Below are 15,719 nucleotides of genomic sequence, written 5' to 3'. Positions count from 1 at the left end.
CGGTCAACCTGTGATGGAGCAAGTGGCCACAATTTCCTTTTTTTTTTTAGCCTGACACAAAACACAAAAGTGGAGTTAATGATTAAATCTCAACTGGCTGAATGTATTTTCAAAAGACCCCTTGTAGCATTTATTTACAATATATTAGGAATGAAATTAAGATTATCCTCACTTTTTCCAGCTTTCTATGCAAAAAGTTGCATTTAGGAAAGGAATTATGACTTTTCCTGGCCTATGAAGGTGCTTGTATGTGTATTTATTTTAAACAAATTACTCCGTTCACCTTAAAGAGCCTGTAGACAAATGCTAATAGCTCTCCTCCTTCTTGCCACAAGAAAAACAGTTTAAATATAAAGAATGAAAGAAAGAATAAAATGATGGTAAATGATATATCTATAAAAAGAATTAGCAGCATGAATCGCTTTTTGTTTTGTTTTTCCAAAAAAAATATGTTTTGATTAAAGAAATCTTGGAAAAATTGATGAAAAATCAGGAAAATAATTTTAAAAAAGATTAACTGCAGTAGAATGAAAGTTGATAATAATTTAAACAATTATATTTTCATGTACAGTCTTTGTAGTTGAGAATATTCTTATGTGGGGGTGCTGATGGTAAACATACTGTACATTTCAGCTAAAAGATGCTAAAACTGCTGAGCAAAGGAGCAGAATTGGATAATACATCTCACTGAGTTTGTTGGCAACTCTTTTCCAATCTGGCCAATCACGCACATTCACATTCAAGAAATTTCTTTCGTGAATTAGGTCTGGCATCCGCCCCGTTCCCCGCCATTTCCATCGGTATGGAACGTACCGATCCAATCTCAACGGGGCAGGGGGTGGGCTTTATGACTCATGCAAAAATGTCCGAGAACCATTCTTCAAGACAAACAAGATGACTACAGAATTGCTAATTAACATCTTTGGTTAACACATTTTTACTGCAAAACAGGATGTCATCGTAACCGCCCACCAAACTGCTTCTAACATATAGCTGCCCTTGATGAGCCGGGTTCTCCTGTGGGACAGTTTTTCATTCCCACTGTCGACTAATACACGCTCAAGACTGAAATAAACATTTGATGCAATATTTGTTGTTTTGTGAATTAAAAACTGAATAAATTGGAATAGCATTGGATTATGACACTGCATTTTATTGTATTGCACTGAACGTGTTTACCTTCTGTGTAAAGTGCCTTGAGATGACCTTTGTTGTGAATGGCACTATTTGGATAAACTGAATTAGAAGTAAACTGAATTAAACTGTTGCTTTATCAAAACAAACAAGCCCTTGGATTTGAGTTTATTTTCTATTTGAAAACTAATTGGGAAGCACGGGGCCAATAACAGATGAGACAGAGGTCTGCTGTGTGAGTGGATGATAGTGATGAAGGACTGTGTGGAATAGTAATACACAGGCCTTCTGCTAAAGAAAAACACAAACCTGGCGCTAGAGCATCATAAAAGTTGAAAGAGCAAAGTTACAAGTCCCATTCTCTTACCGGTTGTTTGTCTTTGGCCTGACTGCGTATCATACCATTCCTCTGAGCCATCATCTTTTTGGTCCCATCTCTGACCAGAGTAAGATAGTAGCCGCTCCCAAAACATTTCTTCAGGAAGAGCGAGGAGCCGCAGCAACGCATCTTGCCGTGGGAGATGATGGCGATGCGGTCGCCTAAGATGTCTGCCTCGTCCATGTGGTGTGTGGACAAAATGATGGTGCGACCTGAGGAGAGGGAGCATGAATATTTAATAGACGCAAAGGTCAACAGATGTATTTTTGATTATTCCAACAGTTGTGACTGCTTCATGGAAGTCACATAAAACTCCAACCTACTCGTTGGAATAAACCAATAACACGACCTGCCTCTGCATGTCAGTCACTTATCTTCTAAGCTCTGAGTCCACTGTGCCTTTTATTCATGCTTATCAGCATGGCAACAAAGCAGACTGGGGATGAGTGTGTGGGAGTGAATCTGGAGCAAAATGCATCTCAAAAACAATGACGTGAGGCATCCAGAGCCTGCTTCGCAGGGTTTCTACGGGCCGCATGCGATTCCTTTGATTCAAGAGGTCTCGCGTGCAAGTGCAACCACTAATACAGCTTGCACGGCAGGATTACTCACAGGTGTTTTAATTCTCTTTTATCACGCTGTATCAGATTACACAGAATAATTATCACACACCCCAGAAAGCAGGAAAAGGAGCGTCTGGATCTGTAATGAAGTCACAGCATGGTCTGCAGTCTGCATGAAAGCTGCGCCACAAAGGACTGGATTATGTTTGATCCAGTCATGTTTTTAACGGGGTTGGGAGGGGACATTTAACCTATCACCTTGATTATAATAACAGAAAGCTGCTAATAACTTTGAAAAGAATGTGTTTTCTCAAGTGGATTGTTCTTATTTAGTACTTTTCTTGGTAAAAGGGCTCAGAGACTACAGTAAAATGGATTTTCGGCATTGAATACTCTATAATTAGTAGCATTGAAATGCATTTGTGCCCTTTTTTCCTACAGCACCAACAGAAATATGAGAGATTCAAGCACGTGCAAGGTGGCAGATGATAAAATCTTGAACAAACATGATGTTTTTGCCCTTTCTTTGCAGAATTGGTGGGTATTTATTTTCAGGGTCAGGTGCCGTGCTGAGCGCGGCTATTTTTGTCGACAGTTAAATCTGTGTCCTCATAGGTCACATTATCCCAGGGACAAGGACGCGCTCAGAGGTCATTTAACGCGGCCCGATGCAGCTACTTTGCTTGTCCAACTGTTTCCAGTCTCCTTCCTCTTACCTCCAGTTTTGCCCTTCCAGCAGCTGAGCAGCTTCTCAGGAAAGGATCCCCGCCCCATGTTGTGCCTAACAAGTGCAGATCTCTATATGAACTCGAATAAAATGTGCAAGTCGCTTGAAAGCGCACACCTCAGTCTTTTGGGGCGCTCGTGCTAGGGGCAGGGTTGAGGAGATTACTCCAGGTTTATTTTCACTGCACCAGCTCATTTCACTTCATGGATCCTCAAACTTCAGAGATCATTTTCACAGGATTTCTTGTGTGTTTAAAAAAAAAACAAAAGAAGTGAGTTGGAAGAAATATAAATGTGTTTGGACTGCAGATGGTCCACAAAGGTTTTCTGATTTATAGTGTGTTGTGGCGCATTACAGCACAAAGTAATACATCAAATGGAGTTGGGTGTGTTCAGGTAAATTGCTAGTACTCGCAATGGCGTGCACCAATGTGGAGCTGGAAAACTGGGTTCTGCTATTTAGCTTCCACCCCTCTAAATCATGTTGATAGAAATGGATTTCACAGCGCTGGGAAAGGCTGGACAGATATTACGAACATTGGCCATCTGATGAATTATTGAGCCAAACTGCATTAACTTCTGTTAGTGGCAATCACTTCAGATCAATAAATTTTAGAATTATCCCGACATCATTTACAACTTGTCCAGTGAGTTATAACAAACAGATGGCCCTGTGTTCGCTGCAAGAGTTGAAGGAAATGGTCTGAAATAACACTTGAATGCAATCCGTTCTCCAGCGCAGTTGAGAGTCAGACAGTGTAGTTATTCTTAAGAGTCTGTAACTATTTGCGAAAGGTTAAATTGCTGGGAAAACTACTTTCCTGTTTGTGTATAGTATTTAATATTATGTGGCGTTCCACATAATATGCTTGGATTTTTCTCCTGTCCTCTTCTCCACATTTTGCCTTATTGAACAGGCTCAACTTTTAAAACATTTGCATTTTGTCTGCTAAAGTTTTCATAGTGGAGGGTTTTTTTTGTTTGTTTTTCCCTCTGAGATCTGTAGCATCATATACAAGAAAAGGAAGAAAAAATCATAAATTTTTCCTCCATTTGTACTGCAACATTGACTTCAACCCTACATTAATTTGTATTCCTGGAAGAAATGCATAATGTATAGTATAAAAATACATGCTGCCACCCTGAGCATATGCAGTGAGCAGGGCTCTTACAAAGATATCACTTGAATTTGATACATTCAGGAAAGTTTTTACTCAAAGTATTGGAGCAGACATCTTAATACAACCTATGACCAGGCAGTCTTTTCAAGTTTTGATGAAATATTCATTATTTCTTGTCAAATATTTCATTTTTCTCATATGCCATAAGTCTTTCATTACATTGCTTTCCCATCCAGCCATCTATCCATGCATTATCTATACCGGCTTATATCCAGGAGTACAGCCTGGACAGGTCGCCAGTCCATCACAGGGCCACAGATTTTCCATAATTATTTTATTTTTCACATAACTGTGACAATACTTAATGATCTCAAAAGTGGCAGGTTTACTCTCCTGCCACGCTTTTGTTCCTCATTGCTAAATTTCACATGCAAGATGAGGGTACACATACCTCATCAGGTGATGTATGAATTAATGCATAATTGGGGTTTTTTATGCATATTATTTTTTGAATGGTGTTTTTTGTGGTGTCAAATGGCTCACTGACATCTTTTTAGGTCTAAAATGAATACTTTTTTTGTTGAAATTGATCCATTTCATCCATTTTCTATACCAGCTTAATGCTTTACTGGGTAAAGCACATTACGGGTGAAAGGCAGGGGTAAACCCTGGACAGGTCACCATTCCATCTCAGGGCCACGCATAAAGACCAACAACCATACCCACTCACACCTACAAGCAATTTAGAATCATCAATCAACCTGACATACATTTGTGGACTGTGGGAGGAAGCCAGGATATCCGGAGAAAACCCACGCAAGCATGAGGTGAACATGTAAACTCCACACAGAAAGATTTCTGCCGGGGCCCCCGGGTGGGTTTGAATCCTGGCCTATCACTTTTTACGGCATGTATTTCCCCCTCTCTGTTAGTTTCCTGTCTAGGCACTTTCAAAGTAAAGGCCATGAGCCACAAAAAATCTTTAAAAAAAAAGATGCTGTAGCCTGTGAGTCGCAGCAGGAACCGTCTTGCTGTGAGACAACAGTGCTAGCCACTAAACCACTGTGCTGCTGAATTAAGGAAAACAATCAGTCCTATTGTAAAGGTAATATGGCATGTTGTGCCATAAAACCCAGAACTACCAGTGGTTCTAAGTCAGTCTGGCAGAGTCCAGGTAAAGGTGGCCCGCGTGGAGCAGCCAGGAAGCAGCCTCAGCAGCCAAAGTGGCCTTGGCAGGAGGGGTAAAGCCCAGAGACGACTACAGTCCGGTCATTGCTGGTCACTACTGCTCTGGCAGTGTGCCCCATAGCGAGACGGAGGCTAAGCTTAGCCATCAGCCCAGCAGCGGCAGCTGTGGAACCTCTGGAACCTCTGGAACCTCTGCCAGAGCTCTGGCACTTCCACCAGCCTTTATTTTGAGTTTTCATTCGTCATGACTTTATGATAATGACACCTGAAGTGAGGTTGTTTAGACAAATTAGTGAGAATTAATGTAACCAAATGTTGGTTAGCATCACAGATTAGCGTGAAATAAGTTAAAATATGCAGCATGTGGTAACTGAGGTGAAGTGAGCATGCTCCAACTGAATGAAAATGGGCCTCAAACCCACTCTTCAGAAACCTCTGGGTCACTAAGGTTTGGTCCAATTAGCGTGTTTAGCTTTTTATAAAAAGTATGGCTGCGTCCGAAATCCCATACTTCCACCCTAATGAGTAGCAAAAACAGTATGTGAGATTTTTTAGTGCGTCCCAAACATTAGTACGTACACAATAGTATGTACTATCCATACTCATTCCGGAGAAATTTATTAGTGTGGATTGATGGATACTAGCTAAGCAGAAACTTCCCACAATGCAATGCAGCTGTATTTGGTTGCTAAGTGATACTTATATGTCATTAGTACAATACTAAGTATAATAATATTATTATATAATAATATTATAATATTCGTATATAATAATATTATATAATGTCATCTTGTTTGGGCCAGGATAAACGGGAAAGAGCGGAGCGGTGCTGCTACTGCTGCTGTGACAGGAGTTGTTACCATGGTAACAACTCCCCCTCTCAACGGCAGGAAGTGCCATGTGGCTCTGAGTAGTACGTCCCAATTAATGCATACTACTGATATTTACTCAAAAGTGTGCCAAATTAAAGTATACTTTTTAGTATACACTGTTTAGTATGGCATTCCGGATGCACCGTAGCTAAGCAGAAACTTCCCACAATGCAATGCAGCGGTGTTTGGTTGCTTAGTGCTGCGCAGATACGTATATGTCTATGTTTAGTATGGTATATCTGACGTACTGATTGTTTCACCTTCTTCATCTTCATTAAAAAGTTTAACTTTTATGTGACTACTGACGTTAAAATGAAACAAAATGCAGAGAGCATGACTTTCAGCACTTCAGAAAAAGCTTGGGAAAACTGTAAAGTTCTCAGTTCTTATAAATCAAGTCACATAAAATAATGCAAAGCTCAGCAAATCCTCACCAGGCTGAGGGCACAAGGCTAAATGTAGAATAAAATCTATTATATTAATATAATCCTCACGGCCTCTTTTATAATGCAATAAGTGGGGCAATTTAATAGTCATCAACTCCCACTGATGGATAATAATTAAACTCATAATTTGCTAATTTCTACTGTAAATCTGCACAGTATACTGTAATTTTCAAATAAAATATGATAGAAGAAGCAATAAACTCAATTTCAATGAAAAAAAAAGATCATAGACCGGCATCACCACCGCAGCATATTAATTAATCCCTGCTACTTCTGTCAAGATAGATCATTTTTAACACACGGTGGATGTTTCATTTCCCTATCAAATTATACACACTCATGTTACCTTGTATCTTAAGCAACTTTGAGACAAACTGTGAAGAACTAGTAAGTAAATAAGCTTATTTTTCAATTCAAGCAAAACTACACCCACTTGGGCCGAGGCAGTCAATCTGTCCGTGTGAAAAACCTGCACATTTACAGTAATTAGCTGTGAGAAAACGTGGAATTAAGTCCAATTTCAGCCTTTTCATACAAGTAGACTACCTGTCGCTTTCTCCTTTTTCTTTGTTTAATGGCAGTCCTTACCAACACTGGCTCAAATAAGGTCGGAGAAGAGCAAAACATGAGTCATTCAGCCGGCCAGAATGTGGGGGTTCTCATTATAACGGAGTTATCTGCGGCTCCCAATTGGAGTGAAAGGACTTGATTACAGAGAGGGAGACGCTAATGACACAGCGAGGGCGGAATGTCACACAGCGCACATTAAACATTTAGACATCTGTTGAGAGATTGTGCTGCTGTAATGTGCATGTTCCGCTTACGGCCAGTGGCAACTGCAACATATATGAGGCCAGAGAGCGATGGGGCGACTAATTCGGCAGACTATTAGGAACTCTGTCAATAAAAGCTACTTGTCTTCACTTCCGTTTCGATCTGTTTGTGTCCAGTTCACAAACTCTCCTCATCCAGAAGCGGCTGCGACTGACAGCACGGCTAAAACACTGTCCTGTTCCAGATCACTTTGGACATATCATTGATTAAACAACTCTCAAAACGGTTTCCTGTTAAGGTCCCAAATTATACTTTTTTTTTCCTTCCTAAAAGTCGATTCAATTAATAGAGGCCACAACAAAATGTTTGTGACATACTTTTATCAAAATGCCAATGAGACAGGACAAGTCATCCTTTTAGAATAATGTGTTTAAACCTCTTTGAGCTGATTGGAGTGCAGTCAAGCACTCCAGACCGCCCCCCTCTGGGATTGTCCTTTAATCTAAAACTGTTGTGAAACTTTTGCACAAATGTCTTCCAAGGTACAGCATCTGCAGAGTGATGGGAAGTTGGTTGTAGATTAAGCTGGGGAGGCTGGAAAACTCTGATCTGGGTCTGTGATGTCACAGAACCCTGAAAACGTGAAATTTTCTTTTTTTATCATTACTCTTAAAACAAACAAGGTATGTCAAAGTTTATGAGTTGGTTTTCACCTGAGAAGCTTGGGTATGCTGTATATAACAGTGCATTAAGGAAAAAAGAAAAGAAGTTCCAGAAAGAGACTTTCGAGATTCCTGAGATTAAAGTCATGAATTTGCAAATTCAAAAAGTTTTTAATTCTCTCTATAGCCAAGTAAATTTGTAAGAAAAGAATAAGATAAAGATAAGCAATATAACGAGAATAAAAGGGAAATGTGATGAGGAAAAAACAGCTGCATTACACGTATAAAATTATATAAAACATGGCTGCATTGGTGCCATGCAAAGTACAAATTCAGATAATAATGCTGTTATGAACAAAGTGATTGATGAAAAATCATCCGCATTTCCTTCTCGTTAAATCCAACTACTAGCTATAATTTAATCTGAGGTCAAACATCATGACTTAGATTTTTTTTTTTTTTTTTTTTTTTTTTTTAAATTGAGTACCTCATGAAATTTTCTTATTCAACTGGTTACAATAAGTCCTCTAAGTTCACGCTCTCAAGCCAAGACTATTTTTTCATCACATGTCTCCTTTCAGAAAGTTTCCCAGTTTGAAACAGATCAAACACATTCTCAGAGTATTCCAGTCAACTCCACATTCAGACGAGGCTTCAAAGCCTTCAGTGGAGTCAATGTACTCTTACCTTGTTTGTACTTTAACAGTAGTTCCCAGATGCCCCTGCGGGCGTACGGGTCCACTCCTGCTGTAGGCTCGTCTAAGATAACGATTTTTGAACCTCCGACGAAGGCTATAGCCACGGACAGCTTTCTTTGCATGCCACCTGAAAAACAGAGCAGATCAGCTGTAATATTTCAGGGCTCGGATGTGTCTGTTGGTGGTCAAATGTACAGGAACTGACAACTGTGCAAAATCCTTCACTGCTATTAGTCAGCATCAGGTTTCAAGTGTAATATGCACACAATATCAGGGAGCGATTAAGGAATAAATATGCCATGATGCATCTTTCTGTGTTTTATGGCGTCTTGCGAGCTGTAAAATGACTAACGGCCGGGAGGCAGATACACCTTCCCACCCTGATTCCCGTCTCTCTCTTAGTTGGCTCCTCAAAATGCATCCAATGTAGTGCTAATGTAGTGGAAATGTCAGCATATATCAACCTTGAAAGTCATATTTCAGTGATTTTGCTCACAAGCAATCCGTGACTGGGGAAAATTTATCAAGTAGGACTTGCTCATGCCCCCCAGACAATAAATTACAACCTGTGACACGCAGGTGCAGAGAATGGGCGAGACAACTGCACGCACATGTGCTGGCAGAGAAGCAGCGTATCCTGAACAGAATGGATAATCTACAGATAATATTTATTCCTGGGGGGGGGGCGCTGAGCCCATAGATGCATACATCAAAAACAAAATTTACAACTCTGCAACATGTCAATCAGAACCCTCTGAGATCCCAAATATGTCATCATACGATAGGACTCACCTGACAGGTTTTTGGCAAGATCTTTCCGCTTATGCGGTAAACCAACATCTTTAATCATCTGGTCCATCTGAGATGCAACCTCGCTGCGACTGCATCCCTTCAGCCGTGCATAGAAATAAATGTGTTCCTCCACAGTCAGCCTGTAAAGGTGGGGGAAAAAAACATATGAAGAGTTTCAGCGACACCTGAGGAGGCAGGAGTGACCCAAAGAGGACACCACCTAACGCCATCCAAGTGTTTGCCATTTAATCCTATTCAAGTTTTTGAAATATCCCAAGAGTCACATTGACGCGTTTTGCAAGATGATCCACGACCATCATAATTAAACTCCTGCGAACAAAAGTACATCCTTCAGTTAGAAGAATTATAATGATGTCCAGACTGCCTCACAGCTGAGAATATTACGTGTCGTAATGTTTGCATGAATATTTTAACTCTACTGAAAATAGATGTTTTCACTGTCTGGAATTAATATTAATGGAAGTAATTTGCAGGTGCTCAGCCGTAATTATGATGTAGGACTTGTGTCGAGTTTCAGGTAATCAGTTTGCGGAGAGAGAGAAATAGAGGGGAAACTAAGGTAAAATAAAGCAGAATAATGGCCAGCAATGACGCTATTAGGAGAATCTAGCAGACTAAGTGAATAAAGGTCTTTTATATAAAAAAAAAAAAAAGAAAAAAAGAAAAAAGAAATGAGAAGGGAATGAGAGTGTCCTGGTGAGAAACATAAGCCAATACGGAGACCCCATTAGCTGGAATTACACAGTTGCACTAGGAGGAGCTTGATACGTTTTAGAACCAGTTAGAGTTTTAGAGCGGCTGCTTCGAGCTCTGAACTGAAAACATCTTTGCATTTCAAATGCAGGGCTGCTGGTCTAAAAGTATTGCCCCAAAGCCTGGCACACAACCATATCCTCGTTAATTGTGAAACATCAATATGCTCATCGACAATAAGGGGTGGAAGGCAAAATAACTTAAATTGTGGATAACAGGTGGAGTATAGAGAGGCACAGAGAATAAAGGAGCCTCTTCCTAAAAGAAGGCAGCTTTAATTTATAATCTATTCTCAAATTTAACCCAGTTAGTAGGAGCATTGTCTGTTTTAAATGATGTTTGACATTACACTTAAAGGAGACAAATTAAGAACTTTTTTTTCTCCAGCAGTTGTAACACATTCCAGAAGTCTTAATGAAACATCTATGCGATGCTTTGGCGATGATCGCAAACAGAGATACTGTACAACAGCTCCCTTTTCAATCATGCCTGTACTTCTCCGTTCACAGCTGCTGGGGTTAGAGGGTGGGGTCACAAACTCACTTCATCCCCTCCTTCACAGTCTGCAATTTTTCTGAGATCAATGTACAATATTTTGTGTTTCAAACTATCCCTTATAATATATAACTGTCCTGTAATTGCATTAAAAATAAACCTGCTTTAATCTTTAATACGATTAGGCAGGAATACGATGGATGGATGGATGGATGGATGGATGGATGGATGGATGGATGGATGGATGGATGGATGGATGGATGGATGGATGGATGGATGGATGGATGGATGGATGGATGGATAAAAAAGATAAATGAACAAGCAAAACAACAGATAATCATCCCTCTATTATCGTACCATTTAAGTGTGTTTAGCAAAAAATAATGTACAGATTATTTCAATGTAAGTAAGGATGTTTTTATTGGGGAAAAATATCGGCTTGCCATTTTAGGGGTGTTGGCACATTATTGTTGTGGTTCTTAACAACTTTATCATTAAAACAGTATCCTACCAACACAACTATCTGGCCTGTGGCAAATTGTCAGGCCTTGGGCGAGAATCAAGCGCTGTTTCGTCCCTGAGAGTGCAAGAAAAACCCTGCCGGGCCTGGCAGGAACTCCCTCTCACACTGTTGGCTCAGTAATCTGAAAGTTGCTACTGCATTTCAGGTTAACGTGCAGTCCAACATACCCTTCTTTCTATTTTAGCACACATTATGAATAAACCAGTGGCTGGATAAGAACATAAGAACATGATTTGTTTCTTAATCCACTCACTCATCAAATAAGACATTATGCTGCGGACACATGCCCAAGTACTTCCGGATGTGATCCATGTCAGTGCGTATGTCATATCCGTTGATGAACGCAGTTCCTGATGAAGGCGGGAACAGTCCGGTCAGAATGGACCTACCGAGAAAAATGACGGAATTAATGACTCTGGGAAAGTCACAATATGCAATCAAAATCCAGCTGTGATCGTTGCAGCTACATGAAACAGGTGCCGAAACAAAAAGAACCAACGTTCTTTTGTAAGAGGTTACTAGAAGCCAGAAGGGTTGTTAGGTTGGTTGGTGGCTGGGTTTCGCTAGGCACCTGCAGCCAGTTATTGTAGATTTTACCATAAACAAAGCAAGTTCAGATAAGAGCGAGTTCTTCAAAGCTGCAGAGCTAAAACGGAGAGCAACAGGGACAAAAACAGCAGCATCTCTGCACGAAACAAGACTGCAAGATTAACTGACATTACTTCCTTCACTGTTATTTGGCATGACTTTTGATTGAATATGTAATTGTTTCTCTCTTTTATTTGTGTCTTTGATAAAAAAAAAAAAAGGCTAAAATAAAGACAAACTCAGTAATTACATTTGTCTGGCTTCGATACAGCCGAGTTTCTACTTTTTATTCACCGTTTCCTTTTCAACACAAAACATAATCATAACCTACAAACAATAATCTCTGGTAACGACATTACTGCATAGCCAATTAATGTTCAGACAAGCTTGATATTTGCTCAGTTGTGATGGTTTATATATGAAACTGGAACTGATTTGGTTAGAGCTGAAACCCTGAACACTGAGTGAAGTCTCTGCATAGCACCCTGAAAGTAAACATTTTTATGCTTGGAATTTATATACAACCTTGGATGTTATATTGCACCTCAAAGAAAGGGAGATATGATGCTCTGGAAATGCATAAACACAGAGATTTAGTGTGTCAGAGTCCTTCTTCTGTCCTTTCTCTTATTGCTCTCTCTTATGTTTAGTTCCAGTTGCTCAGAGCGGATGTCTTCCCCCGCAGCCCTTAGTCCTGCATTGCTTGCTCTCTATCGCTCATACTTTCTGGGCCACTGGCTTTCATTTATTTCCTGTCATCCTAAACCCCGACCAACCTTTGTCACTATTTTTCAAGCAGCAATTAGATAACTCCCACTACCAACACATCGGCGGACTCAGTGTGATGAATGCCGTCTCAGAATTCGTTACTTTGTGAACGCGGTGACCATAAGTGAGAGGGGGATGAGAGGGGAACCAGATCCTCCAGCACATAATTAGAAAAATACTGATGTTATTTTTATATGTATAATTAAACAAGATCCATCTGAAGTGACTATTGACCACAGACATGGAAACAGTTTTGAATTTAAAAGATTGGACCACCTCCCTTATCACAACTAGCTGAATCTTCAACCAGAAGATTCACTTTAAAGAGATTCTAACTGGTTGAAAGGACATATATCAATCAAACGATGAACTTGATTAAATGTAATGCCGAAAACTGTTTGCAGATAATTTACTTATCTGACATAACTCTCCCATTGCTCTAAATAATAATAGATTGGAAGAATGTTGTATTCTTCTGTTTTTGCATATTTAATTGGATGGTATTCTTTGATTTTGCTCATAAATTCTGAAATAAAGTCTTTTTTGATTAAAAAGACAAAGACAAACAAGCACATTGTTAGGTTAAAAAGTCATCAACATACATTAATTAACTTAGAAAAAGACACCGGAGACTAGGAATGATTTTTCAGGTGCTCCTGCAGGAGGGGAAAGCAATACTGACAGAGGCAGCCCCCTGACAGCAAATGCTCCCCAAAGACCCTCCTTTGCAGGAAGCTATTTATTTGGTAAACTGACAGGAAACTTTGACCATATTTGGAAGACAACAGTAAATAGACATGAAATGGACATCTGGAAGAAAACGGGAAACATACAGAGGAACAGACATTGGGGTCAAAATGTCACACATGTGACATTTTCAGTTAAAGAGGTAAACAGAAGCTTAAAGTTTTTATAAACCATAGGTCGCTGAGGTTATATGCCCTCTGGGGCTGAAACAGGAACTCTGAACAGATGTGTGCAGGCTAACTTTACAAATACAATAGAACAGTTGTCCCAGGACAGTCCAAAAACCCCTGAGTATCTCTCAGGAAGTGGCCAACTGGCCATCTTATTCAGAGCATGTGATCGGTTTCAGGGCAAAGGTCAATTTGGGCAGTTTTAACCTCCTGCGTGGCAGGCGAGAATTCTACCACTGAACTACCAATGCATGTCATGAGAATAACAGGCAGTTTTCTAATTCTGATTTTGGCAGTTTCACAATGTTAAACTTGGATTAATCTCACATTTCCCTCCTTTTTATCATTTTGAAACTTCAACAGTAAAAAAAATAAAACACTCCAGTGTCATCGTAAACATACAAGTAATGAAAACACAGAACAGTACAAAGACAGTGATAGTCGGAATCGGAATCGGAATCTCAGTGATTATGTCAGCATGACTCAGTAATGAAAAAGTCTCTTCCATTCCTCGGACTCCTCTCCTAGTTTGTTGTCGCAAGTCAGTTTGGCTAGTCATATTCTTCAGGCTGGGCTGGCGAGATAGGCATCAGATGTTTTCTTCGGCGGGCAAAGGTTGTGAAACCGCCCGACTTCCTGCACTACTCGAGCCTGGCACGTTTCTCCGCTAGCTTTCACTGCAACTGGTGAACGCAGTAGATCATTCAGCAGCCTTTACTGCTGCCGGTGTCCTGATCTGGACAGCAAAAAGGACCCGTCCTGACGGAGTGATGACGTTTCACCACTCGACTCAGGATCCGGTTACCCAGTTTCAGCAGTTCCTGCTTTAGGAGAGGGGGAGAGGAAGAAAACAGCAGCGTACAAGAAGACGATTCTCATGTACAGTTCAACTAATGGCCGTCATTCAGGCCATGGCTTTCTTGAGCCTTAACTTAACAGGCCATTAGTTCACTCCAAGAATGAAATCCATATGAGCAACTTCAAATGGATAGGTCCTTTCATGTTGTATCTGCAACATGTCGGAAAACTCCTACTAAAAAATTTTTAAAGGGTATTTAGTATTTAATCCTCATGATGTATCATATGTACCCTTACATACTCCCACTCCCTCCTGTTGAGCCATAGAAACTCCCTATGGCTCAACTTAGCCACCAGGGGGAACAACTTCCTTGGAAGCACCAGTTTGCTTCGCTCCAGACAAAGGCCTTCTGAAGTTACAGTAGCTAGTTGCAGTAGCACCTTCATTTAGCCAAATGCTTTTTTCTTTTTGCAAGAGCATTGTTTCTAATGTCAACAGTGGATAGAGGGGGTCAGGACTGCCTGAGTCCTGACTCCTCCCCAGATAAGTGGCCCTCCCACTTCTTGACCTCTGCATCCTGGCAGGTCGGCAAGTCTGACTTAATGATTCTCTAGGGTTGGATATCTATGTCCCTCAGAGATCCCCCCTCCCATCACCAGATTAGATGGGGGCAAAAACCTTTTAAACTCTGTCTCCCACCGTAGATTAGACTACAGAATTTCTCATTGATTAACGTTCTTACTTCAACCCAAGTAGGTTATGGTCTTATTAAAGTATCACCACACAAAAACTGTCAGTGCAGCAACTCTCCTGCAACGTAAACAGTAGTCTTCAGTGAACTTATATATATATATATAAACAATAATTCACAGTCACAAAACGTCGGACTGAAAGGAATCATTCTATCAAATAATGTCTTCTCAACTGTTGTTGAGCTATATTTTCCCCAAATCAAAAAGAAATGCCAGAAAATTGTCATAAAATTGTCAGAAAAATTGTCTCCAGATAAATCATGAGTACTTATAAAAGTCTTCAGGAGATTCTTAATCTTCTGTTTGCATGCTGCAACGCAAATGCACGCTCTTCTATGAAAACTCATAGAAGTCTTAAGAAAATTGTGGGATAAATTCCCATGTGTAAATTACACATAGACAAAAACCCACTAACATTAAACACTCACTTCAGATCATCTGCATGTGGGTTCGTGTATCACTGCAAATGTGTAAATTATTTATCCTCAACCTACACTAACCAAACTCAATTGGTGCACTTCAGATGAACTCCCAAACTAAATGATAGCAACACTGATCACAAATGTACACATTTTCAGTGTGAATAGGCTAGTATGCACTCAGAGTTCTTCTTTTCTAAAAAGATTGTACAACGGGTTTGTTACTCCTGCACACACCCCTTTCTGTGTAAAATGTCACTGACATACAAATGACAGTAGGCTCATGAACACACCCTTCCACTGTATTCTAAAAATATAGCGGTGCTCAT

At 40.1% G+C, this 15,719-nt stretch overlaps 1 protein-coding gene across 1 annotated transcript in view; it reads right to left on the bottom strand.

Moving 5' to 3' along the window:
- The window catches only part of LOC133420618 (phospholipid-transporting ATPase ABCA1-like), a 278,328-nt gene that overhangs the window by 158,526 nt on the left and 104,083 nt on the right, over window positions 1–15,719 (bottom strand). Inside the window, exons 20-23 of the mRNA XM_061710356.1 lie at window positions 11,401–11,532; window positions 9,356–9,495; window positions 8,553–8,690; window positions 1,502–1,725 (exon numbers count right to left, since the gene is read on the bottom strand). Of these exons, the coding sequence (XP_061566340.1) occupies window positions 1,502–1,725; window positions 8,553–8,690; window positions 9,356–9,495; window positions 11,401–11,532 (634 nt within the window). The remainder of the gene's footprint in view (window positions 1–1,501; window positions 1,726–8,552; window positions 8,691–9,355; window positions 9,496–11,400; window positions 11,533–15,719) is intronic.

The sequence above is a fragment of the Cololabis saira genome, chromosome 20 (assembly GCF_033807715.1).
Source record: "Cololabis saira isolate AMF1-May2022 chromosome 20, fColSai1.1, whole genome shotgun sequence".
Lineage (NCBI taxonomy): Eukaryota > Metazoa > Chordata > Actinopteri > Beloniformes > Belonidae > Cololabis > Cololabis saira.
Note: the sequence above shows the minus strand (reverse complement) of the source record. Positions and strands in the feature narration are given on the sequence as shown.